At 40.8% G+C, this 27,638-nt stretch overlaps 1 protein-coding gene across 8 annotated transcripts in view; it reads right to left on the bottom strand.

Annotated features, from left to right (window-relative positions):
- Positions 1–27,638, bottom strand: part of WDFY3 (WD repeat and FYVE domain containing 3) — a 154,567-nt gene that overhangs the window by 49,427 nt on the left and 77,502 nt on the right. For 7 of the 8 annotated variants that reach the window (XM_063136183.1, XM_063136184.1, XM_063136186.1 and 4 more), the window contains 14 exons: positions 27,163–27,344; positions 25,304–25,535; positions 23,238–23,398; positions 21,964–22,075; positions 19,997–20,187; positions 17,865–18,017; positions 16,019–16,092; positions 14,279–14,440; positions 13,169–13,263; positions 9,486–9,606; positions 6,922–7,139; positions 5,648–5,883; positions 3,069–3,203; positions 1,730–1,909 (listed from right to left, as the gene is read on the bottom strand). In XM_063136183.1, coding sequence (XP_062992253.1) covers positions 1,730–1,909; positions 3,069–3,203; positions 5,648–5,883; positions 6,922–7,139; positions 9,486–9,606; positions 13,169–13,263; positions 14,279–14,440; positions 16,019–16,092; positions 17,865–18,017; positions 19,997–20,187; positions 21,964–22,075; positions 23,238–23,398; positions 25,304–25,535; positions 27,163–27,344 — 2,252 coding nt within the window. The remainder of the gene's footprint in view (positions 1–1,729; positions 1,910–3,068; positions 3,204–5,647; positions 5,884–6,921; positions 7,140–9,485; positions 9,607–13,168; positions 13,264–14,278; positions 14,441–16,018; positions 16,093–17,864; positions 18,018–19,996; positions 20,188–21,963; positions 22,076–23,237; positions 23,399–25,303; positions 25,536–27,162; positions 27,345–27,638) is intronic. The other variant, XM_063136180.1, reaches the window with a different exon arrangement.

Raw genomic sequence — 27,638 nt, forward strand, 5'->3', positions numbered from 1 at the left:
TCCCAATCCAAATCCAATATTGTAAGAAGAATCCACACTAAATTTAGTAGTGCATTTACAAGGGAGATTGTAGCTACAATGGTCAGATATTAATGAAATGTTAGGATGTTTCACAATCACCACTGCATATAAAAATGTATTATTAATAGTATGGATAAAAGTAATAATGACTGTAGCTTCAAAACATGAAGAACAAAGTTTTCACCCTTACTCATTAGTAGAAGAACACTGGCCTAATCTACACCAAGCAAGATATTGCACTATGAAAGCGGTATATAAAAGGCAGGAGCCACACTGCTGCTTTATAGCAGCATTGAAGTGCATTGACACCTACCATATACCGCTTTCATACTGCTTTCATAGTGCAATATCTGCTTGGTGTAGATTAGGCCACTGTCTTATGAAACTGTTATGGGTAAGACAAACAACTAACATCCAAAACATTTTGTATGTTGGTTCTTTCCCATTTGTTAGTACTATGGCAGAGCTTCAATACTGTTGCCCTTTACATTTTTCAGCAAGGCTTATCCTTGCTCCTATACAGGAAGGGACTTTTATTATAATGGAAGAATTACAGTGAGTGAACTTATTCTGCATGTGTTGCATATAAGGAAAACAGTGTGTTACTCTACTACATATACTGATACAGACTATACAGATATGCAAATACCTCCATAGCCACTGTTTCAAGTCAAGATGACTAAGTAATATTTGCTAAATTTTTGAGCTACATTTGCAGGAAAGAGAAATTCTATATGAGAGATAAACAACCACAGCAGCCTTTTGAAAAACATGACTGAATATTTAGGGATCCAATCTTTCTTATTAATCAGAATTCTACAAGGGAAGGGTTTTAAAAGGAAAAGTGGCCCTGATCTTATACATGATCAGCCACCACCCAGATGTCAGTAGAGCCGGCCCAAGTCATTTTGCTGCCTGATATGAAAAACAAGATGCCCCCCCATTCCACATACAAAAGCCAATTGGAATGGCAGGTGAATCTTACTTCAACATTGGTGACAGGACAATATCGTCCAATATAACTGAGGGCAGGCAGCAAGCTTAAGGGGCATAGGGTAGGGCCATCCTAATGGCCCTGGACACCAGACAGACAGGTTGTTATGCTCCAAGCATTGCCCCACCCCACCCGTTTAGCTTTGGAGTATCAACAGCCAGAGCCAACAGATTCTTATGATCCTGGTACTTAAGAGTGCTTTGAAGGTAATGTTAAAAACTTGCTAAAAAGGGCACCCTTGAAAGTCAGAGTCACCCTCGGGCCAGTAGAGTGCAGTAAAATTGAGGAAGGCAAAGACAATCCCATGGCCAGAGTAGCTAGAGGTGGCATTGTGGAGGCTGATTGGTTGGTTATAGTCCCAATTGATTCATATGGTTAGTCAGAGATAGCTACAACCTCCCCCTTCCCCCCCACCTCCCTGGAGAGAGGCACAGAGCATGGTGGAATGACTATAATGTGCCTGCTTTGATGTTTGAAACAATGGGGACAGGCACTGTGGCCAAAGGTGAGAGTTTTGCGCCCTAAAATGATACCTGCTGAGCCATAGGCAGATGGATGGGAAGGGAAAACCCACAGAAAGAACAAGGAATATAATTCCATTAGATCAAAAACTACAGAAAAGATAAGCAAAGAAAGTTCCTAGTAACAAAGAAAGAAGAATCTGGAAAGGCAAATATGGCTAAAGCACTGAAAATACACCAAGAACCACCATACCATTTCAGAATATGGCCGGATGTTGAAAGGGAACACAGTGGCTGCCAGTGCACAAAGAAACTCTGGGCTCATCCACATTGAAGCCAGATCAGGTACATTGTGATACAAGTAGCGAAAGAATTGCATCAAGGTGACTGGGTATTCACGAAGCCAAGAACCCTCTTCCTCTGACTGCCAAGGCTGCATGAAAGGAGAAATTAGACAGGATATTAGTTAAAATAACAATGCAATATAAATCAACAAAATCATATATTACAACTATGTAAAATAAAACAACTGGGCTGCATATTTGTACTGGCAAAATGAATTGAGGGGCTAAACCTATTCAAGATTAATTTTACAGCACTGTTTTGGTTAAAGTTCACTTGTTTTCTTAACCCCTTGTGAAGTAGATTAGCTGGAAACATAACGGTGAGCTTTGTGGTCGATGGAGTCCTCCTGCACAGCTCTTTATCCATGCACCATACTGTTCCACTACTGTCCTGAAGTATTAACCTGTTCGATAAGAGTCATATTTTTGTTCATGCGAGAAATACAGCCAGATTTTCTTTTCCAAAAGAAAGAACGTTATACTTCTAAATGTCCAATGCACCTCTGCATAAACCAGAATAAGCTTAGCATTCAGTGAGGCCACTCTAGCAAAGCAAAACACAGTTCCCCAGCATTTCAGTGTTCTAGTCTTTTAGTTCTGCTATTTTAAATCTGTTACTGTATTTTAAAGCTTTGCATTGCTGCTAGCTTTTATTCTGATTGCGTTTTTATACTGTAGTTTTCAGCTTCTATATTTTATACTCTTTTTATGCTGTACTTTGGGGTTTTAGTTTTTGTGAACTGCCCAGACAGCTTTGGATATTGGGTGGTATAGAAATGTAATCAATCAATCAATCAATATCATGCAATTTGGGGATTTCAATGTGGGGTAAAATGGTTACACTTTATTGAGAAAGCTATCTAATAAGATGATTAATTATGAATATTAAACCTAACAGGATGAAATAAAGGAAAGAACTTGGGATGCAGAGTAGTGGAAAGATATTACGATCTCCAAATTTTGTTAAAATGGTGTTGTTTTTAGGAGGATGTTCTGAGGATAAGCTCTCCTTTCTACTTGCACTACTCTCTGAAAGACTGCGTCCATTGATGGCATCATGGAAGTAAAAAAGAACAATGGAAATAATATGATATTGTACAGTTAAAGCTAAGCAGGAATCAGTAGCTGAAAAAAAGACTGCTTCAGAGTCTATGGTACACCACCATGACCCTTCAAAAGCAAAACATAATATATAACAAAAATGAAACCATCCAAATTCTTAATTAATAAATAAACATTCATACTTACTGAATTCAACATGCTCCTAAGCATTCCCAGCAATAAAAATGCAGCTTCTGTGCAAACATTGTGAATTGAAGCAACCACAGTGCCACTTGATGCAGGAACACCAAATATAAATGTCCAAATTGAGTCTAAATCAAACTATTTGAGGAAGAGAAATTTGAGAATAAGGGTGGGGGAGCGGGGAGGAAAGACAAGTGTCAACACACAATCCATTTTAAGGTATCATTTTGCTGTCTATGTGTTAGTTTATAAGCATCTCATGGATAACAACACTGTAACGCTTTTCACTCAGCTGCTAGGTATTTTGGTCTCAGGATGCATCTGTATAGATCAACTCATGGTGATGGGTGGGAGTGCAAGCCCTTATCCTTGCAAGCCCAGGGACACTCAGCCTGCACTGATTGTGATGTATTAGTCACTTTAGCATACGCAACATAATGTACAATTGCTTAAAAATGAATGGGTCCCTGGTTAAAGAACCAAACATACATCTACCCTAAAGATGGAGGAAGGATGAGAGATGAGAGAGTCAAAGGAGCACATGCAGAAAAGAAAAACTTCAGCGTGAGGAATGTCTCACCACACCAAAGGGGGAAAAACTTTTTCATGAGTTTCCTATTTAATGCTCAAGCACCGAATCAGGAAAATGTTAAGCTCTCATGTAGTAGTAATTTTATTGTTTAGCTACAAGCCATAAAAAAAGAAAATAAAGAACATTCAGACTTGATCAACAAATTTAGCTCTCCATTTCCTGGCAGCCAACACAAATAAGGGAACACACATGGTAACATCATTTTCATTATCAAACAACAGAAAACATATAAATTCACTAGGTGTAAGGAAACTCTTCCTGAGCCTAAACTCAGACAAATATTTATCACTCGAATTCTTATAAAGAGGACACTGGATAACATAATGGACAATATTCTCCAAAGGAGTTTTACACAAGAATGATGTTCCAATGGTAATTTCTTATAATGTCCTTCTAAGAAAGCAGAGGGCATAACATTAAATCTTAATTCTGCAAAAGCAGTCCTACATGAAGTAAAAACTAACAAGATCCACATAAATGGCGTTCTGGTGATCTGACTTGATATTTGGATACAAGCTAAAAAATCTAGAAGGTTGAATGAATAATGTATCAGTCGCATTTAGCTGTATGCTCAAATTAACAAAGTAGTTATTGTGGTTGGCTAAAAATGTCTTCAAGTTGATACTTTGTGTGTGGGGTGTGTATGTGTGTTTAAAGTGCTGAACATTAGAAATGGATGAACCTACCAAAGAGGATTCTGAAGAGTAATATGTTTCATGGGATTGGGTGGAGGGGGGATTGATTGTTCTATGGCATGCAGGGGACCTAGCGAAGTCCAAATCTATGAAAGCTACAGCAAGTACTTCTTGCCTCCAGGCCAGGCTGATGATGTTGGCATAGCGCAGTCTGCTATATTAGGGTTCCGGATCTAGAAAGGCCCCACCAGAGAATCTAACAAGTCCCCTCTACTCCTAAATAACACAGCAGATTCTGCTCAAATTTCTCTGAATTGGTTTTTGTTTTATTTTAGAATTCAGCAGCAGCCCTACTGAAGAACTGCAAGTTCCTATCAAATGTGAAAGTAAGTGATTTTCAGATAACATGGTAAGTAGCCTTTAAAGAGCTCTCCATAATTGCTTATGAACTTAAAAAAAGAAAAGAAAGAACAGTATGGTGGTAGATAGTCAGCTCCTCATTGTTATTTCTCAAATAGCACATTCCTTTGACCCTTCTTAAGTAAGGCATTCATTTTCAAAAGATAAACAATTTCTTCTTCCCTCCCAATTGCTTTTCCTTTTATGTCATGTATTTTTAGATTTTAAGCCTGATGGCACGGAATGTCTTTTTAAACAAACAAACAAAAATTATTGGCATGTAAGTTACCCTGGAAGCCTTTTTTTTTTAGCTGAAGAGTGAGCTAAAAGTAATAAATACTAGTATTTCATAAAAAAAAGAAAACAGCCTCCTGAAGGGCATCTGTCATCACTCCCAGAGAACTGAACCCAGCATTGCAATGACCTGTGCATGTTAACTATTCAAGCCTTCACTGACATCAGTGGAATTCTAGGTCACAAGGAAGTCTGCTCACATAATAGCGTGGGGATGCAGGCTGTCACTTCTTATACACTATCCCATTGGAAGTATTATATTTTAGGAAAGTGTAAAGTTCCTAATGGGCAGAGAACAATGGGAGGGGGCATAGCTCAGTGGCAGAGCACCTGCTTGGCATGCAGAAGGCCCCAGGTTCGATCCCCAGCATCTCCAGGTAGGGCTAGGAAAGAATCCTGCCTGAAACCCTGGATAGCTGCTGCCAGACAGTGCTGACAGTACTGGGCTAGATGGACCAATAGTCTGACTTCGTACAAGGCCGTTTCCTATGTTCCTAGAATATGACATCTACTGCAACTTCCTCTCGGATTGGAAGCTTTTTATCACACCTTTCAATGCAGAGTTGAAATATCTTGATGAGAAGTTAGCTTTGAACCATTATTTCCCCCCCACCTCGGATCACACTTAATAAAGTTGTTATATCTTACTAGATAATCCCTACCTGGCCACCCTGATTACATCGGCTGGTGATGACAGGTGCACTGACCTGCAGGTTTTCAGGCAGTTCAGTGACTGGCTGCTGCAGGAAAAGTGCCATGAGAAGGAAGTAGAGTGCAGGCACATTCGTGTGCTTAGGAAGGAAAGACTGAAGAACCGGAAAGCCTGGGAAATGACAAGCCTCCCGGTTAATTTCCCTGACAGTGGATCTGCCGCCAGCACTCCTGCCAACATTAAAACCTGGGGAAGGGGAGGTAAACAGGTTAGATTCTATTTATAACTTAATGGAGAAAAGCATCCTCCACCACACTTCAGATGAGTATCTATCTGTAATTACAACTAATCCTAAATACATCAGATAAAGACCAGTCAAAGTCACGTATCAGAAAATACCAAACAAACATTAATTCATTGGGGCGGGTGGGGTGGAAACCAAGGCTGGGTTACAGAATGCTTTTCTGCAATGGCTTTTTATTTGCTTAATGCCCAAAGGTTTTTGGATTGCGCAGAGTACTATACAAAGTAATGGAAACACTCATGTGGCCAAAGTCTTGGGGCATGTCTACACCTCCTGGCGGAGGATCTTGCAATATGCTGATTGTGAGATCCTCCCCCTGCATTCACACGAGGTGCACGACGTCCAGGAAGGAAGGAGGATGTTGCGCCCATTTTTTTCTTAAAGAAAAGGAGCTGAAGCACACCTGCACTCCAGCTAAAAAGTAAGTTTTCTAAAAAAACCAAAACCCGACCCTTCTCCCTTCCCCACACCCGATGGGCACAGAGCACTTGAAGAGCTCCGTGCCCTGTGCCTGGTTCCCAGCTCCTCGCATTTACTCGTGAGGAGCCGGGACGAAACCTGGACAGCCGCCCACACCTCCTGCAGTCTCGGGACAATCCCAAGACCGTGGGGAAAATGGGCTAAAATCCGTCTTGGTTATCCCGGGAAAAGGGAGGGATCTTCCCTCCTTGCCCCCGGGATCCCCTGTGCATCATGTGGGACGATCAAGGGATATTCCCCGGGATAAGGCATGGTGTAGCCATGCCCATGGTCTGAAGATACAGCAGATTTACATCCCATGTCTAGTGACACGCTTGACTCTTCTGCAAGCACTGGGCATGATCCACTTATCCTGTGTAACTCCACTGAAGTGAATGGAGCTGCTCAAGTGCTTGCCCAACTAATTCATTTTATATTTCATACTCTTGATACCAGTTCAGTTTGGTATTAGCCACAATATAGGGTTCAGACACAGAGGTAATGTTTTTAAAGAGTCCTACCAAGCACGGTTCCAATCTTATTAGTCAATACGGAATCTGTCTGCTCGAGCCAGCCCCCGCCAGTGAGGCCTTCCTTGAACTTAATGAGAATCGTTGGGTTGCTCAGCAAGACCACCAGAATCCTCATGGCTGCTGTCACTGTGGTAGGATGCAGGTGCTCTTCCATAAACAGCATGATCCAGTCAAACCCCAGGGTCCGGACCAGTTCTTCACAAGCCCTAAGCAAGGAGAAGGAAATTGCTATAGAAGTAGTGGTCTTTAAGCCAAACAAAATGGGTAAGTCTTAAAAGGGTCAGGTTTTAAGGGTGCAGTCCTATCTGGATGCCTGTCAGTTTCCAAACCTGGAGGCTGATGGGCATCCTATGCAGAGCAGGAGAAGTGCGGACGAGATCATAGCCTCTGCGCTTCTCCCGCTCCGCATTTTTGCTAGACAACTGCTTTTGCCCATCTATCTAGGGTTCCCTGGAGGTGGAGGGAAGGCGGCTGGCGATAGCTCATATCCTCACTTCCCCAGTTCCCTCCCCATCCCACCCACAGAACCACCCCCTTTCCATCTTCTCCGAGGTCACTTTTGCAAGCTAGAGGGGCAGCCAGTGCAGTTCTCTCCATGCCAGCTGTGAGAGTGAGGGGAGCTCGGACTCCTGCATCCAAGGACGGATCCAGGAATCTGAACTATGCTATGGCTCCAAACAAACCTATGGAGGATTTCTCCGCCCGCTATGTACTTCAAAGCACTTGCTTTTTGTTTTCATTACATAAACTTTTACCAAGCTTACATTTTACAAGGCTGAACATATAATTGGTACTGTGCCAGCTCCCCTTAAGAATATTCTGGATACTCTTCTGTATCAAAAGATGAGAAATTTACAGCACAATCCTGTACATGTCTACTCAGATGTAAACCTCATTGAGTTCAATGGGACTTACTCCCAGATGAGTATGTATTGGATTACAGCCTTAATTGGGTGCAATGAGAGGCATTCTTGGTGGTTGCTTCTTAACTTTGGGATTCAATTACCCCTAGAGGAGTAGAGGAACCCATTACGATGGTCTGCTATCGAAGACTTATGGAACCTTATGGATTCCTGAATGCTCTGGGGGATTTTTCCAGTAACCACAGATGGTGATTCTGTTGAGATCTTAGTCTCACTACGGAATAGCGAAACAGGATGGAAGATCAACATGGTTGCTCCTGAGTGCCCTGCCTGACAATGGAGAGCCTGGAATGGCCCCTGGTTGTCCAGAGTGCTGTACTGATGGGACAGGCTGGACAACCACTACCGCGCCAGTGGCAAAAGATTTGATGTGAGGCCGACCAAACGGTCATTAGAGTGCATACCTGGGCTCGCTGTGCAATGGTGTCATTTTGTTCCTTATCTTAATCACCCTCAAGAGGACAAAACAAATGGACCTAGTCTCCCACCCGCTCTGTCTGATGTGGAAAAGGAGAGTGTGAGAGACAGAAGCCAGTTGCAAGTGGGACCGTGGCTACGAATGGCTAAGGGAAATAAAAGGTAGATCTGAAACTGTACTCGGCTTTCTCCCATCTAATCAATTTACAAAACAATCCATCCTTGCTCTTAAAAAATCTTCCTGGAGCTTGTTGACTAGGACATCTTTGGATGGAATATATTCTCCAATCAAGAGATGGAGGCTGGGCTTAGCCACTGCTGTTGCATTACAGAAGAATGGGGGAAGCAACGTTGCGCATGGAAGGGGAGACAAAGTAACTGAGCCACTGGGGGGTAGGTATTCTGTGCACCCCTTCAATTTAACCCTCACATGTGGATACTGAACGCCTACATAGGGTTAGACTCTATCCAAAAGAAGAAGTTTTTCTGGAAGCCTAATTTAGTTACTGTAATGCAAACACCCTTCCTGAGCATCCTTGCTCAACATGATCAAAAATTTTCTTGCCCCTGGCCTGTTGGCAAGGGAATTAGTAGAAGGCGAGCAGTCATGTGCTGGTAATACCACTGGGACAAATATGACTACATTTGGTGCTGAAATGGCCCCTTGCCCTTGCGGAGGCACAGTGGTGCTAAGAAAGGTTTATTACAGTAGACCGTTGGAGGGGCTTACAAGCAGAGTCTGATAATCATGGGTCAATTAAATCATAAATGCTGAAATCTAGAGGGAGGGAGGGAGCGAGCAAGATGCCTTTGGCACACTCCTTAATTCTGCTTTCAATTAACAACCTACGATTGCCCTGTTTCCAGGTTGTTAGCATGACGTCCGAACTCAGACATTTCTGGGTTTTTTTTAGGGATTTAACACCCTGAGTTAATTTAAACAGTTAACTCTGGGTTGTTTAACCCCTAAATATCCCAGCGTGTCTGGGTTTGGACATCATGCTAATAACCTACAAATGAACTGACGTAGGTTATTAACTGAAAGTGAAATTGAGGAGTGTGCTGAAGGCAGAGCACTCACTCCCACTTGTGCCCAACAACCCATGGGTTGTTGTCACGTGCAAACCAGCTTGTTCTCTAAGCCTCCTTTCATGCATTAATGTGGTATGAGTTCATGTCACAGTCACCCAAATTTAAAATAGCTGTACTTACTGCAAGTTGACACTTGTTTTTTCTTTCGATGTGTAAACAAGCTTAAGTAGGATGTCTAGCAATCTGTTCCTCAGAAGAATAAGATTTGCAGAAACAAGCCCTCCAAAATCCTCCTCTGTTCCTGAAACATAAAATGCACAGCTCTAATTTATTTTGAAGCACAAAATTCTGAATACTTCTTGCAAGTATTATTTTTCTCAAATATTATCAGTTGCTATTAAAGTATGCAAGGACACACCCTGGCCTGTTGGCAAGTGGGTTTGTCACATGCTGGTAATAGTACCAGTACGAATATTTTTCTGGTTTTATAAAGCTGAAACCTGCTGGAACTGAAAGTCCACTAGGCTTTTGACAGGAAAACACATTTGTAGATTACAGAACTTCAGTCACCACAGACAGAAAAAGGAAAATTTACCAGAGAGTGCTCTGCTAAAGGATTGTGCATAGTTAAGAACAACCTGCAGAAACCAATTCCATGTAGTAAAAGACTGAAATAGATAGTTTCTGGCACATTATAAAAATATATTCCTTTGCAGATATGATGAGGGAAGTATCTCCCAACCTACCAACCCCAGAGGAAATGCTTGACAAACATAAACTCTGAGGAAGTTGCCTTGGCAAATACAATTGCTCAATTCATATCTAATGATATGCCTGGCTTACTGGTTGCAAGCAATGCACTGCTGCACGCTGCCTGGTCTTTCCCACTGCCAGCAGGAGTGGTTTATTTAGTGTTACATGTGAACTGGAAACTCTGGCTTGTCTTCTCCCACAACAAACCAGAGTCAAAAGCCAACAATAAACAATGACTTATGACTTCTGGCTTGTCAGGTGAAGCAATCGGAAGCCTTGCTAACCATCATGTGCGAACCAGGCCAATATGGCAATACAACGTGACACTCTTCAGAGTGACATTTTGCTTTCCTTCTTTCACATCTGCTACCAATGCCATGTGTTCATAGAGCATATGTAAATATGCAGCAGAGCTATAAAAGCGTCTCTCGTTGTGGGGGCCAATAAAGGATGGAAAGAGGAACTCAAAATGTCCATACTGACAAACAGAATGACAGAAGGCACGAAGAGAAGAGTTGTGTGTTTGTGTTTGTTAAAGACTACAAGCTCTCCTTCCCCCCGTTTTTTTTCCTTTTCAACAGGGGGGGAAATGCTTACGAGTTTATTTATAATGGCATGGTGGAAAAATAAGCTATGCTGCCTTTACGCTATATGTTAGAAACTGTTTACACCTGCCTTTTAATGCAAATTGTGATTCAAAACAATTCATGAGCCCTTTTCCCTGCAGACCACCTGCAATCTCATTACTTTTCTTGGTAGACTACACATTTCAAAAGGTCTCAATGCAAATATTTCTTCCACTTCATTTCCATTCAGATGACCTGAATTAAATATATTCTTTTTACATGAAAAGAAAACCAAAATCAAAGAGACCAATCACTTTCAAGTATATGTAGCCAATTTACCTTGCTTTGTTGCAAGTGCCACTTTCACACATACAGTTTAAAGAACAGGAGGGATGGAAGGAGATTTAAAGTCACAGCACAATGCAATAAAGATTATTTTCCTGAATTTTTTTCTGGTTAATGGAAATTCCACTGAATTATCTGCATAGGTGCAAAGATGCAAGCCTTTGGAAGTTGACTAGGTTTGGACGGCAAGCCCCAGTGCCCACAGTCGACAGATTGCATATGCAACCTCTGTTCAAACATCGTGTCATGGTCAGCATAGGGTATGAGAGGGTTAAACAACCTCGCACAACACTACAACAGACAATGGTTATGCTTCACACAACTTGACAATCCCTGAATGGAGCTGTGGCTCATCATGGGTTAAAAAACCCACAACGACCTGTAGCATGTTGTCTGAACCTGTTCAATAACTCCCAGAGGCTTGTAATTTAAATAGTGTAATGGAGCGGAGGTTGCACATTCAAAATGGCAGCCGCAAGCACCCACACATGTATCATAGCCTTACTGTGGGTTTAAAGGCCCCTCCTTCCTGCAGAGGCCATCAGTGGGGGAGGAAGCAGCAGCCAGGCACCTCTCCATCATGCCTGGGTCCAGCTCCAGCTGAGAGCCCCCCTCCCTCCTGCTACCAACTGTCACTGCTGAACTTTGCAACTAAGAATCTAGTGCCTGTATTTGCTTTTCTTCTCTCCCCCCCCAACTCCTCCCTCCCAATCCCCTTTCCTTTTGTGACATGTTATTTTACATTGTAAGCCTGTGGGAAGGGACTGTCTTAAGAAATGTTTTTGTAAGCTACCTTGAGAGCCTTTTTGGCTAAAGGGCGGGATAAAAATGCTGAAATAAATAAAATATGGTGACCGGTCATGTCATGTGAACAGCCCCATTTCCATGTAAGCCCCATTGACATTTTTATTTATTTATTTATTTATTTATTTATTGCATTTATATCCTGCCTTTTTCCTCCAAGGAACCCAAGGTGGCATACATAATCCTCCTCCCCATTGACATAATTGGGATTTCCTAGGGAGCAGAATTTAACCTTTAGAAATATCTTCAAAACAGTCCTCCTAATTAAAAGATTCTCTTCTTTAAAGAGCAGTAATTAGGAAACTAAACTTTTTTTGTTTTTTTGTGTTAAATGCACATAACCGGATTTCCAGATCATTAGACTTTAATTTCCTTAAACAATAACAGCACAATCCTAAACATGCTTACTTGGAATAGTATCTCATGGAGTTCAATCAGACTCCCTCAAAAGTGCACTTAAATCACAATTCTCGATGTACTTTATTTATTTGTTACAATATTTATAAATCATCTTTTTTCCTATCTGGGTTTTCCATGCAGTATAAACATTAAAACAGTTTACAATAAACAATCAGATGAACGATTTCACTCTCTGGGATGGTTTTTTTTTAAAAAAATCAACATTTAAATATAGCTCTGTTTTTTAAAAGTAATAATAAAAAAGTTGAACCGGACAAAAACGTCTTCACTGCCACCTGAAACTCCGCAAGGACAGAGCAGATCCAACTTCTATAGGGAAGGAATTCCACAATCAGAGGGCTGTCACAGAAAAAGAACTTGAATTGGGCCTACCAAAAAAGCCAGTGCAATAGTGGTATAATAATGTGCACACCAATAAAGCAATCTGGCTACAGAATTTTGCACTCACTGCAGTTTCTGAACACTCTTCAAGAACAGCCACATGTAAAGCACATTGCAATAATCTAAGGGATGGGTCAAGAGAATTAAAGCATGGATTAATGGGGCCAGACCTGTTCTCTCCCAAAAGGGGCAAAAAGCTGGGCAAAAGCCACCTGGGCAACTAGGTGCAGTGCTGGATCTAGAAACACACCTAAGAAACACACGGTTAAGAGACATAAGACCTCTAAAGCAGGCAGATCCTAGTCATTCTTTCAAATTCCGTAGGACACAAAAGCCAGGCTGTTTTAATCAAATAAGAGAATATAAATGAGGGGACGGTGTATGGTAACAAAAGGGGTGGGTGTGGGTGGAAGAGGACTGTTTGTCCCCTTTATATGTATCATCTCACAGTGTTGTTTGTAAGTGCACAAAATTCAAAAGCAAATAACTTACTATACTAAAGCTAGGAACAAGAGTAATGAAAGTAAGAGACATCATCATCTCGAAAGAGTTCTTCTTTTCCTCTATTTCTCCCACAATCCTATAACAACTTACCAATGTCAAGCTTTTCTTCATTGTTCATCTCCATGACTACAAATTTCTCACAGACGGCAAATGTAGGTAAAGTAGAAGAGATGAACTGTCCAAACCTTGGTGGATAGAGGGGGGGGGGGGGGAAATGACATGCGCTTTTGTGATAATGGAATTGAATTTGTCATTCATTAGCATCAGCTGCAAAGTAAAAGCAAGACTAAGAGGCTAATAATAATAATAATAATAATAGAAGAATATTTTGATATCATAGAATCATAGAATAGCAGAGTTGGAAGGGGCCTACAAGGCCATCGAGTCCAACCCCCTGCTCAATGCAGGAATCCACCCAAAACCATCCCCGACAGATGCTTGTCCAGCTGCCTCTTGAAGGCCTCTAGTGTGGGAGAGCCCACAACCTCCCTAGGTAACTGATTCCATTGTCGCACTGCTCTAACAGTCAGGAAGTTTATCCTGATGTCCAGCTGGTTGACTGTGAAGTCTGCCTCATTCATTCATTCATTCATTCATTCATACACACACAAAAACACACACCTACCTACCTGAAACAGGTTATTCTCCATAACAACTATAGATGAAAATACTATAAATAGGACACAGATGGTAGTATCCATAGAGTAATATCCGGCAGGGCTGGATAGACCATCCCCGTCAGCCCCAGAGCACACGGCCATGATGTAGCACTTCCAGGGACAAGCCCCCAAATGAGTGAAACTGCTCGTTTCTGGAAGGGGGAGGTCGCGCCCTTTCTAGAAACAAGAGTTTTCACTCATTTCAGGGCTTGCCCCAGGATGTGCTACATCAGGGCCATGTGCAGACCAAGGATGCGCAAGGCCCCAATTGGATGCTACCCTTTGAAACGAAGTTAAATTACACCTCCAAACTAATTTGAAACAGATTCTGGAAGATTAAAGCTTGCAGGCATTGTAAAAGAAGATTATGCATCCTCAAATACGATAAGACTGTACATTGGGGAGGTTTAAATTTTCTAGGCTGGTAAATTCTGACCCTGCTTTACGGTCAACCATTCCTCTCTCATATCATAGCTATATTTCTATGCAAGGAAAATAAGGGCTGATTGCGAGGAAAACATTCCCCCAGAGTGAATAGTACCTGAGTAGGTCATTGCTGCTAGGGAATCCCTGAAGCAAATAGCTCAGTACATTGCTGATAGCAGCAATTGTTGGCTGAGACAATGACATATCTCGGAGAGTCAGCAAGAGTTTTGGAATTAGCTGGAACTCCCTCATCAACTTTGCATTCTTCGCTGCTTCACTGAAAGAAAAAGGACAGCACAATAACTAATACACAATTTTCACTGATTTGACTAACCCCTTGTACTACAGCTTCTGTTAACAAATACTATGGGTTAGTTTTATAGAACAGATCATATTCACACCTCACTGAATCACAGACAGATGAATTTAGCAATCAACATGGCAAGGATCATACTACGTAATAAAAATACAGTCTCTAGTGTGGATTCACATTTATTTATTTGTTTATTTCAATTATCTCTCCCCGCCCCCCTTTTCTATGGAAGACATTTCAAGGTTGCTTATGAACAGACACAAGAATAAAACCAATAAAATATTCATTGCATTACATGTTTTTAACATGATTAAAATAGCCAAATGCCCACTCACTGCCCCACAAGCAGGAGCCATTAGGTTGGTAGGTACTAGGGATAGGGTTTTCTCAGTGGTGGTCCCACACCTTTGATACTCCCAATGCAAGGAGATATGCATGGCTTCATATCTACTGGCCTTTTTTAAAAAAAATTGAAGACACATTTATCCCAGTCTGCATTCGATGCTTAAAAATCATTAGCTGCTGCTGCTGAAGTATGTGCATGTTTAATTGCAATTTTTAGATTCCCCCTGGTTTCTTGTGCCTGCTGACCAAACACTGGATGGAAACAGAACATAGAGCCAGGCTTTTGAAGCAAGACCTTCTTCAATTTTAGGTTGAAATCAATTTTAAAGATCAAGTTTTATTAAAGAAAACATTGGCTGCATTCGGACAACACAATACCAATGGTGGTTTAAGTAGTCAACTGTTAGTTGAATAGTGAACCATTGGTTATTGTGTTGTCTGTCAGGCAAAAACCACCCCACAGTTCACTATTTCCCCAAAATAACGAACGGAGAAAAACAACACTCTGCAGAGTTGACTAGTCGCACAATCATTGGTTAGCGTACTGTATGTTGGGCTCTGTGGACTATTTCACCCTATTGAGTTGACTATTTCGGCTGCCTACAGAGCCCTCCGGCAAGAGTGACCAAAGCAGTGGCTGCCGCTCTTGTCCAACTGGCAGAACTTGCAATGGCTGATAGGATACCAGTGGGCACTGGGGCGGAGAAAGGGCGAGGAATGTGTCAATCAAACACACTGCTGACTAACAGTCAACTTGACGCTGGGGTTAATCCACTCCACAGTTGATTATAATCATATTGTGTAGCGAGTACCCCTGGAGTTGACTATTAACCCACTGTTGACTACTGTGTTGTCCGAACACAGCCACTAGTCACTGAGTTGTCAGCCTTCATGGTGACATACAAAACTCAACCATGTGTTTGCAGTTTCTACCACAGACTTCATAATTAAGCATTAACTGAACGGGGCTTAATGGTCTGGGGTGGGTGCTCTATTTAGCCCAATTACCATGACTCCCACTCTCTATATTTATATTTTCCCACAAGTTCCAATCCTCCATCCCTATTCCCCCATCACCACAAAAATCCAACCAAATCGAACTGCAGTAAAAATAAACTAAAGCAATAAAATATAACTTTCTGAGGTTATTAACTCAGAGGCAAAATTTCGATTGTAAATGGTGCTATTTTTTTTTACCTGGATTCAGTAAGAAGTTCAATGAAATGTTCAAATAATGAAAGATGAAGTTCATAGGGAGCATGGAGCCAGACCTGAAATAGACAATGTAAAGTTGATATCTACTCTAAGGTATTTAGTTTAGCAGAGTCACTCTATACTAGTAAGATTAGAATTAGTTGGTTTTGCTCTCTTGGGATTCTGTTCAATTTTTTTCCGGGGGTGGGGGTAGGAAAACAGAACTTAAGTGACATCATCATAATATGGTAACAATTCTTTCCATAGCAGTTGTCAGGTGATTAATCAAACAATGAAAGCACCAGAGCTCAACAATGAAGAACAAGTGAAGTAGTCTTCTAATTGAATTATTATTATTCATTACAAGTCTATACCACCCCATAGCCAAAGCTCTCTGGGTGGTTTACAAAGGTTTAAAGCATTAAAATACAATAGGCAAAATTTAAAAATATAAAAAAACACACAAACATTATACACAAAGATAACATATAGCTAAAAAATACTTGAGCTATCTGCCAAACAGCCAAACAAATCTAGGATCAATTGAAACTCTTCATGTGCTGCCAAATGCCTGGGAAAAGAGAAAAGTCTTGACCTGGCGTTGAAAAGATAACAATGTTGGTGTCAAGCAGGCCTCATTGGGGAGATCATTCCATCATTGGGGGGGGGGACCACAGGGGATGAAGCTGGAGGCTAGTGCCCTGCTCTCTTTAAAAACAGGGAGGGAAAGTGGGGAGAGTGAGTGTGAGAATGAGAAAGGAGAAATGGGGCTTGGGTGGACCTTTGAGTACTAGCAGTTTGGGGTGAACCTGGGAGAGAAAGAGTACAGTGGGTTCAAGGCAGTGGTTTAGTGTTCCAAGGCTCAGACCCCACCTTTGGCTCTTATTCAGAAAATTTGGCAAGTTCCGTGTCTTTTATCCACACAAGTTTGCCTTTCTCTGAAATGGGTGTTTTGTGATTGGCTTCGCCCAATGTAGCAGCCATTTTGTGAATGGGCATACCTTGTGGCAACTCATTCCAAGTGTGACCACTGGACCCCAAAGGGTTGGGGACACCTGGATTATCCACATTCATATGTCTTACGTTGTAACACAAGGGTGGGTAACAGGACTCATTAAGACTGAGAACTTTCAGAGCATTGCGGTGGGTCTTGAACTAATCACCACAGATTGTCAGGTGGGGATCCTGCCTGTGTGCTACCACCCAGGGAAACAATCCACCCCAGTAATAGAGTCCTTTTATTCAATATGCCTGAGCTGATTAGGTAATATTCCCTGAACCCCATAAGGGTTTCCAGGTCAGGGTTGATCATTTGTCTGAGCAAATAGAAGACTGATACTCCTGCTGTTCCTTGTTAAGTACTGTACCCCTAAAAACGAACAGCCTCTCACCTATCGCTTCATCTTGCCCTCAACTCCAGATGCAAAATCCATCAACAAATCTTTCAGTTTTAAATTGCAACAAAATGTCTTCCATATTGTGTTTCCCCACTGGAATAGTTGCAAAGTATTCTCTTGTAAGGAAGCTATTATGTTAGAATCAGTTCATGGTTGATCCTGTGTTATTCAAAGACTGTTACTGGTTTTTGAATTTAATTCATTTTTTTTTAGCTTCTTCATGAAACAAAGTGGTATAATGTATTTTAGTTACTTACATTAGAATTAATCAACATGGCTGGTGGATTAGTATTTCTTGGCAGTGCAACTGCAAAATATATTGCATTGCATATCAAGCATGAAATCCTTAAAAGCAATCTCTTTCAATGGTGTGCTCTGTTTCAAGGAACACAGTTGACCCAGGTTTGTTAATGATCCTAATAATTTCTAGAATTCAGAGATGCCCCACGTACCTCGAAGTCACAAAGCAGGTCCTGGAAGGCAGTTGAATTTGGAATAATTGATGTTTCATGTCCACTGTCAACAGTCCCCACCAAGGAAAAGGTCAGATGAAGAATGTGGCTGTTTAGAAGAGAGCGTTTCTTCTTTAACAGCATTGCCAGTAACTAAAATAAAATGTAGCACCACATGGACAATGAGTTGTTGTTGTTGTTTTGTATTTTATAATTCTCAAAGCATTTTGCAGACAAAGGAAATATCATCTTCAAACAAGCATAGTAAAAAGTTATCACAGCAGGGCAGAGCCATCCACACAGACATGCTTTCTCAAAGATCAAATATCCTTTGTAGTAAACTTAATACCGAGTTTCAGTTAAAAAGCAAAAAAGAGATGAAAATATTAACAACAGAATGGCAGGCATACTGAACTGAAAAGACTATTCTCTGACTTTTGCTGACCCACAATCCATACTTGTCAAAAGAAAAGAAAAGAAATCTGCATGACAGGGTTACCCTGACAGCCTTTCATAATTCAATCTTTGATCATTCAGGTGGATTTAATAGGAGTCCAGGAGAGGGCAGGCAGATAAATTTAGGAATGCAAGTTCTCAGCATTTCTGAATCCATTACTTTGGGATTTCAAAATGTTTACTATATTTATTTATTTATTTTGTCTTAGAAGGAAAGCAAGCTCCAAATCATGTACTAGTGCCCTGTGAGTTCAAGTACTCCTATCTATATACTACATCAACTTGATGAATATTGCCTACTCCTATTTTAAATACTTCAGAAGAGAGCAATATTTGGTGATTGCTGCAAATATTTGGTGATTGGCTAATAAAGTGGCCTCATAGTGATGGATCCAGTTCACTGTGCTATTGGTAATTAGGACTCATATTGGCAATATCTATTCAGAAGCTCAGGCACCAGTGGGCCCGGTACACAAAATGGCTCACTCTAAGTTGTATGTGACACACACTCTTAGATCGCTGCAGGAGAAGTGGTCTTGGTTTTGCTTAGAAAAAAGGTTTCGTCTCCTATGATGGCAAGTCTTTCCCATTTCATAAGAGAAGTCTCTTCCATTTGTCCAAATCAAACAGTTATGTTTTTAAATTACAAACAAGTAAATCAACCTGACCGTCGGCTTCCGATGCCCTTCAATAGGCACAGATGGTGTAGTGCCCTTGATTATATAAGCAACAATAGAAGCTTCTCCTTATTTATTTCTCTTCAGGATCCTATGTGTTCTTCCTTTGATTTGGCAGCTGATAAGAGGTTCTGCTGAGCTAGCAGATGTCACAGATTTGACACGCTGACCATGGAGCTTCACTTGAACCATAAAGCTGTCACTGACTGAAAATCTTTACAGTGCACCAAAAACACCCCCCCACACACACACACACAAACAAACAAAACCCCAACCCTAAAGCCTGCCACTGATTTTAAAATAAGATGTTGCGACGCCACTACCTCACACACATGGCACACCTCCCTCAGGCTAAGCACCACCACTCAAATACCTGAGGAAGGAGTAAAAAGAAAAGTATAACCTTTCCCTTATAGCAGAGGGCAAAGGTAAGGAGTTTTGGAAAAAGGCTTTTCTGTGAATATAGCAGGCTGAAGGTTTAATGTAATGTGTTTATGTATGAACCAATAGAGCAGGAGACACAGCCCAACTGACACGTGGTTTTTTGGTAGCAAAATAAAGAAAATGTTTATTGTTGTTCTTAGTTCCTTCAAATTCTATTCCAATCCTGCCTATTCTTAAGAATACTGGTAGTAACAAATCTAATAATAACAATCCTTAGTCCCTATGATCTTATTTTCACTCACTCCTCACACAACTCCTGACAAGAAATCACACAGCTAAACACATCTACCCTCCAAACCAAATCACCAACTGAACATCTGAAACCACTCAGCTCCCCCATATACACACTCCTCCCGCCTTTCCACAGCATCACCAGCCACACCCACTCAGTCCAACATTCCGTACTCCCTAGACATACTCACTCCCTAGACATACCTAAGGAAATAGAAATGTGGGCAACGCCACAGATGTAATACATTTTGTTAAAATATTAATGCTCGAAGTGCAAAGTCACATCCAATCCACATGAGCGGCTATGTTTAATTTCACACGCACCTGGTAACCTTTGATTCTTTCCATTTCTTTGCTAGCCAGAGGGTTGCTCTTTACCACGCACACAAGGGCCTTCACAGCAGCATAAAGTCCCTCTACATCTGATGCCATGGCTACCAGACCCAGAATAGCAGCTGCTCCACCAATGTATTGTAATGTAGTGGCAACAGGCTTAGGGACAAATGTTCTTACTCCTGAGCATAAGGCAGCAAAAATAAACCCATTAAAATTAGTTTGATTATTGAAATACAGTATAATCAACAAGTTCTTCTATAATGCCTAGTGCATGTCCTATTTCCCTCAGTCTTGTTAGTTACTCCCCATCCCCACCAAATACACTTTAATGAGCAAAAAAGGGATTAATGAATTTGTAGTAATGGTGGATTCACTAGAGCAAAATATGACTTCTACTGCATGTTCCTTTCAAAGATGAATCACAATCCATTTGTGTAAAGAGCACATGCTAATAAGAAAATGAAGCTCTTTAGCTGAAAGTGGAGATGGTGCAATTATATTGTGGATGTTTGAAACTATGCTCAGCATCAGTGCTCAAATTAGTACAGCTGCCATTCAAAATGGCCACAGCTCCCCTGCAAGCTCCCCTGCAAGTTCAACCAGGGCTTATGCCGCTACCTCTGCCATATGTAGTTAGAGAATGCAAGGCTCCCAGATTGTGGAATGGCCTACCGGAGGAGATCCGTCAACTTAACAGTCTTTTGGCATTTAAGAAAGCCATAAAGACTGATCTCTTCCGGCAGGCCTATCCAGTGGAATTTTAGGATGCTTTTAGTATGCTTTTAGGATGTTTTAATAATGTATATGATGTTTTTAATCAGTATTTTATGTATTTTATACTTAGTGCTGTTCCCTGCCTTGATTAAAATGGAGAAGTGGGTAAGAAATTTTTAAATAATAATAATAATAATAAAAATAATAATGGCGGCTTGCAAGCCACACAACCTCTAGCTGCCACTGACACCTTGACCTCTGCTACCTGTTCCTCTCTTCTCCCCAAAGTATTTTTTTTCTTGGTGGAGGGAGGAGGAAGCTGGAAGGGAGAGTAGAGAAGCAGAACAACTGAGGAGAAATTGCGCTGCTCAAGAGTTCAGCTCAACACACTTGAAAAAAATTAATCGAGGGAATCTGAGTGTTCAGTTTGAACACTTGAGCAGCCCAGTTGCTTTTGGGGACAAGCTGATCCATTTGTTACTAAAGGCACCAAATCAAATCTCCTCCATATAATCTTGCTCTCAGAAGGTACCATAAGACATAAAATGTCTCTCACAGCAAAGCATCATGAGACTACAGTAACTATAGTCTATTTATGCCACTAATATTTATTTACCCTGCCTTTCCATTTCAAAAAGTGCCCAAAGCACTAATAAGTGACCAGCCCTTGTGTTCTTATTCAGCAAAAGAGGAGACAGTAAAAAGTCCATATGCTTCATCCATAGCTCCAGAAGAGTCAAGAGCACAATCTTCAGATATTTCACAATCTTTAAATATTCCATAATCGTGTGCCATCCAAAAAATCCATGGTCATAAGAATTTTCTGAGATACATATCTGGATATACTAATTTCAGGAAGGTCTACAAAAGTAATTGCTTGGAGGCCGGTAAGTGGCAAACACCTGTGAGATATACATCCTTCTAAGAGCAGACTGCTTGCTAAAAGAGGCATAAATAAGCATGGCAAAATTCCAGAAATGTTTGCCAATCTTGTGCAGTAAAATTTTTTATCCTGGAGAGGTTGCCAACACGGTAAAGCCAACTTCAAAGCCCAGAAAGTTTATACCATTTAGGCATACATCAGTATTCCCCAGCTACATGTGCTAGGGGTTCCTCTACCCAGGAGAAAAGAAGCACTTGCATTTAGTAAACTCCAGTCTGAGCCTCTGGATCACAGCCAACTCCTAAAGGCACCTAGAAGTGTACATTACTAGTAAGCATTGGAACTAGGCATGTCTCACCCAAGTATCCTATCAGAGCTGCACCAATGGTACGTGCAGGTCCATTCAGATGTCCTCCTGAATTGTGGAGCAGCTTCACTGGAGTGGCGTTCTCATGAGATGAAACAGCCAACTAATTAAAGCAAGGAAAATTGATCACTTTGAAGGCTTCTTCAGAAATAATGTGTTTTAAGCATTGTAATGAAGTGGCAAAACAATGCTCAACCTTAACAGGTTTTGAACACCTGGAATATGATTCAAGGATTAATGGAGGCAGGAAGAGCTATAGGCTAGCGGAACTAGCTGCCTAGGAAGACAGTAGACATATTTTTTCTTCAAAGTTTTCAAGAACAGGTTAAAAGTCAGAATTTAATTCCTCTCAATTTATAGAGCTCAGCTAACTTTTAGTGGGCATGTCCTGGCTGCATAAACCAAGCCTAGCCTCTTTAAAAGGAGGCTATAAATAACGTTTACAGAAACACGACCTAAGTTTACAGCCACTCCTGAATACTACTAAACCTGATGTTCTCCGGTTTTGTCCAAGTAAGTCTAAATTTAGAAGTAAAAACTGACAATTCAGCTACTGATCCTCATCCTCCTCAGATTTGAAGATAGGGAGATTGAGATGAGAGAAAAGGAAAGGGAAAAAGATCTTAAAAGAATCTAAAACATCCTAGAAGAGCAATAATATAATGAATAACACGTGTGGAGTGAGAGGATGATAGCACGATCAGTAAACTGCAGTATACGAAGAAGCACATAATCCACAGCCTCTGTCTCATGGCGTAGAGCCACAAAACAGGCAAGGCATATCATAAGCCCCTCTCGGGACCAATTCAAATGGTTTCCAATGCAATGACGCTTTTCCAGGGTTAGCTCCCACTTTGCACTTACAATGTAGGAATGTTTACATCAAATAGGATTATTACATAGTTCTTGCATTCGTATTGGTAGACCCAAGAGAGAGATGGCATTGCTGTGGGAACAAACCATATATTCTAGCAAGACTAGTATCTTTGTCACTCTGCTGTATAAAAGTGGTCATGACAGCACACTCAGGAACTAGCTACTAATAAATAATCAGTACTTCATTTACATTAAAGTGATTAACGACTAGGGACATTAAACATTAACACTAATCAGTTAACACCTTAGCCTCAATCCAGCAGCCCTGCCCTTTGTTAATAGGTGGACTCCTGTGGCGCCCATGGCTACCTATCATGGCACTTCTTGAGTTAATATAATAAAATTAGCCATGTACTAAAGTCATCCTCCTCATGAGTTTTCAAACTTACCTGTTTGGCTATGGCCTTACTGTCCAATTTGTTATAAACTTTTCTAATTCTTGCCACTGTCAGTGACGAAACAGAGAGAGCGTAGAGGCCAAAAGAAACTTTTTCCTCTGGTACCAATGATACTGGAGATGGACTGATTCCTTCTGGTTTTGAATCCTTACCTTCAGAATGAGAAAGACATATTTCATTGTGAGCTGATATATGTAGTAGATAATAAGAATTGTGAATTTCACCTTAGCCATGAACTCACTAGATGGGTTTAAGCAAGCCTCCATCTTTCAGTATTAGCTGTCCACTTGCAATTTGGGAATAATGGATGGCCTAATTTTACAGGGCTGTGACACAACACAACATGGCATGACAGCCATTGCTCTCTCCTCTTGTTGTTTCTCAGCAACTGGTACTCTGGGATATCATGGAAATCCAGATTTAAACTAAATCAGCTGCAATGCTGGAAGCAGACTTTGCCACCCATTCCTTATTTATTATTTATTTATTTATTTATTACATTTTTATACCGCCCAATAGCTGAAGCTCTCTGGGAAGTTCACAAAAATTAAAACCATAATAAAACAACCAACAGGTTAAAAGAACAAATACAAAATACAGTATAAAAAGCACAACCAGGATAAAACCACGCAGCAAAATTGATATAAGATTAAAATACAGAGTTAAAACAGTGAAATTTAAATTTAAGAAAATTAAGTGTTAAAACACTGAGAGAATAAAAAGGTCTTCAGCTGGCGACGAAAGGAATACAGTGTAGGCGCCAGGCGGACCTCTCTGGGGAGCTCATTCCACAACCGGGGTGCCACAGCGGAGAAAGCCCTCCTCCTAGTAGCCACCTGCCTCACATTCCTTCCCACTGCAGTCTCTTCAGCTCCCTGAAAACGCTACACAGAGAGTCAGGAGACCCTCCTGAATGGGGTGGGATGTGGGATGGAGGATGGCCAAAAATTGGGCAGAGGGACTTTCTGCAAGCAGAGACTTTCCTCTCAAGGACCGTACCTTCCTCTTGCAGAATGCAGATGCTGGATCCAACCACTAAACCTGGACTGGTAACCCTTGACAAACTTATCCTCTTCATGAATTTGTCCAATCCCCTTTTAAAGTTATCTCAGCTAGTGAGTATTCTATGCAAAATGTTGTAAACACACTATAGTGCTATATAAATGCTATATAATATTGTTTATTTATTTTGTAGAAAAACTGATTCAAATACACTACAGCATAGTATTTACAAGCAACAATTTTTACTCGCCAAAAACCCAGGTTCTAACCACTCCGAGCCAAACTAGTAAGTTCCCAATTTAAAGTATTAACATGTCTCATTTTAAAATTGTACTATCGATACATAGCCCACTGCAGTAGTTTACAAGTAGCTCAGTTACATATTTGACCAATTCACTGACTGGTCCATATGGTCAATTCTAGTTCTTACAGTTCACTTCAGAATCAAGCAGGACATTAGGAGACAACCCAAGAAATATGTGAATTCAAATATGATCTAGATGCCAGCACCAAGAAAACGTTCAGAGTTAGGGGAGGAAAGAATGGTAGGGGCCAAAGTCAGGTAGCGGAGAGACCTCAATAAATTCACAGAAGTACATTTATTGCCCAACATGCTTTGAGTTAAAACTCTTCTTTAGGGGATAGCCCCAATCTTGTTACAGAGAAACAAAAAATGTCTTATCTTGCACACCATTTCAAAATAACAGTGCAATCCTATGTATATCTACTCAAAAGTAATTATCTTTGTATTCAATAGGGATTACTTTCAGGAAAGTGGGTACAGGATTGCACCCTTAATGGTCTTCTGTGTACCTTTGAGATCCCCTCCTCTTTCATTCGTGTGTCGTTTCTCCATTACAATACTTCCGAGGGAAAATTTCTTGTTGCAGGCATTAATATATACCTTTTGACTATGAGCACTCTCCTTCTCAAAATATTACCAAAAGCTTATATGAATATTGTGGTGTATGTGTATGCACAAATTTTGAAAAGGTACACCTGCCACAACCTAAAAGTAACACAGACATATTTACAACAGGATTACTTTTACTTACATGGCATATATACTGCTTGAAAGCTTCCAACATAGTTTGGTCCCAGTTCAAAAATCATGCTAATGCTTGATGGAGGCAAGACTTCTTCCAAGAAATGAGTTGGTCCCAAACGCCAAACGAGTGAAGAGAGCTGGCGCTGGGCAGGCGGAGTGCCTATATAGGTATAAACTGTGCTAACTACAGGTGGATTAGCACAACTTGAACCACCAGGGCTACTGTGAATATAGTGAAGCTGTAAAACACATACCAATGCTGATTAGAAAAAAATCACTTCTTAGTCTACCTATTTTATCTCAACATTTATGCAAGACATTTTAAAGAACAAGACGTTACATCACCAGCTTGAGATTAGACTGCATCTGATCTGATAGCAAGGTGCTTCATCATTCCTTCCAGAGTATGACTCTCCCACTCAATCTTACAGTGTTTGTAGGAAACAGGCACAATATGCAGTCTGTTTTTATATTTCTATGCACTAAAAACGAGACCTACTATGGTTTTTTATTTAGGCTGGAAGCCAATTAAAGAAATGTTAATCAATTAATCATCAACTTTTTAACCTGATTAAATCTGCATGTGAATATAATAAAGACGACAGCAGAGAACTTTTTAAGGCATATTTCCAGGAAAGAAAGACTAGGCTGGATCTAGACCTACACATACTTAGAGAAGACCCATTGAAATCAATGTTATTTAAGTTCGTCATGAGCCTTGGTTTATTGTGACATGTAAACTAGGGTCAACACCTGAAACAAGAGATGCTGTGCCATCCACCAAACCCAAAATTTAACATTATAGATTTAAATAATGTAGAGTCACAACATATGGCTGGATAATGATTTGCTTTCTCACATGTTTCTCATATGTTATTTTAATAGCTTGATGTCTCATATACAGAATTGGCTTTGCTGTTCTCTGAATGGTTCACTGCACTTGTGATTGAGAGGGACAGCCTACTCTCCTTGCTAACCAGCTATTGTGGATACTACACAAGGCTAGCCAGCTGGAAGAAATCCCCTGAGGAAAACAAGATACCCGTAGGCCTTCACGAACAGAGAAAACTACTACCATGAACTCTTAATGTTTCCAGAACACATGGACAGAAAAATCCCTGGCAGTGACAGCAATAATCCTGGTTTGAGGAGCATCAGCAATAACCCAGGTTTGACCTCTATATCAAGATCTTGTAGGGGACTTGGAAACAAACATGGCAGTCATGGTGTGGGTTCATAATAGGCTGGCCTTTATCTGGTTCTTTATATTCTAAGCATCAGGTTATAGGTGTTTGCAACATTCTGTGCAACAGCAGAGATGGGGCATTCTATTATTCCAACCACCCTTGTCTTAGATTCAGTTCCTATCTCTGGCCTGTGTGTAAGCCAGCTGAGTTCCTAGGACTTGCTTGGCTTGGGGCATGATTTTGATAGACTCCTAAAACTCTGATGAATATTAAATGCCTTCAACTACACCAGCTCTGTTTTTTATGTTCTAGTTTGGACGATACAGTTGGGAACAAAGGGCCCTTCTTAAATTGCAGGGGTCAGACTAAGGAGCCAAGAACAGGAAACCAGAGGTAGCATGGCACTTATTTTAGATATGGTCAACTAAGTCTTAGACATGAGAACAACCCTCCCCCTCCATTTCACATGAACATTAACTATGAGCTCAAAGTCATGATGTGAATCAATTTCAGGCAACTGCCAGCAACCGTGAGTTATACTCTCAACATAAAACACAAAATAACGCAAGCTGACCTTCTGGTCACATCATGTTGTCAAGGTAATAGCACTTCAGAATACTCATAGTACTTCACGCACATTATCGCAATAAGAGTTAAAATGCCATGGTATTCAGCTTACCTTTACAGTATTAATCAGCTGCCCATCAATGTAGAGTGCAGCAGTGCTATTTTTCAGCATGCCTTTGCTCATCACCAGAACCATATGATGCCACTGGCCTTCCACTATGTGGTCACCACAACGAAAACGAGCACAACAAGGGAGAATCTCGTAGCAGGAGGATTCTTCATTGAAGTCATCAACTGAAGACAAAAGAACATTTAATGCAAATTTCTGTTGCCAAATAATTCAGTGATCAATCCCAGGAAGGAAGCAGGCTATGTCCTGCATTATCTGCCGGTTTCATGAAGAGTAATTAGACTTACAGCAGAGTACTATAAGTCTGGCCTTGAAGTATTTGCATTTTTATACCGCCCAACAGCCGAAGATCCCTGGGCAGTTCACAAAAACTTGTTAATAAATAATAATAATAATAATAATAATAATAATAATAGAAAAAAACCTTCAGAAACTGGGCCTACTAAAATACATCCACA

The sequence above is a fragment of the Elgaria multicarinata genome, chromosome 10 (assembly GCF_023053635.1).
Source record: "Elgaria multicarinata webbii isolate HBS135686 ecotype San Diego chromosome 10, rElgMul1.1.pri, whole genome shotgun sequence".
NCBI lineage: Eukaryota > Metazoa > Chordata > Lepidosauria > Squamata > Anguidae > Elgaria > Elgaria multicarinata.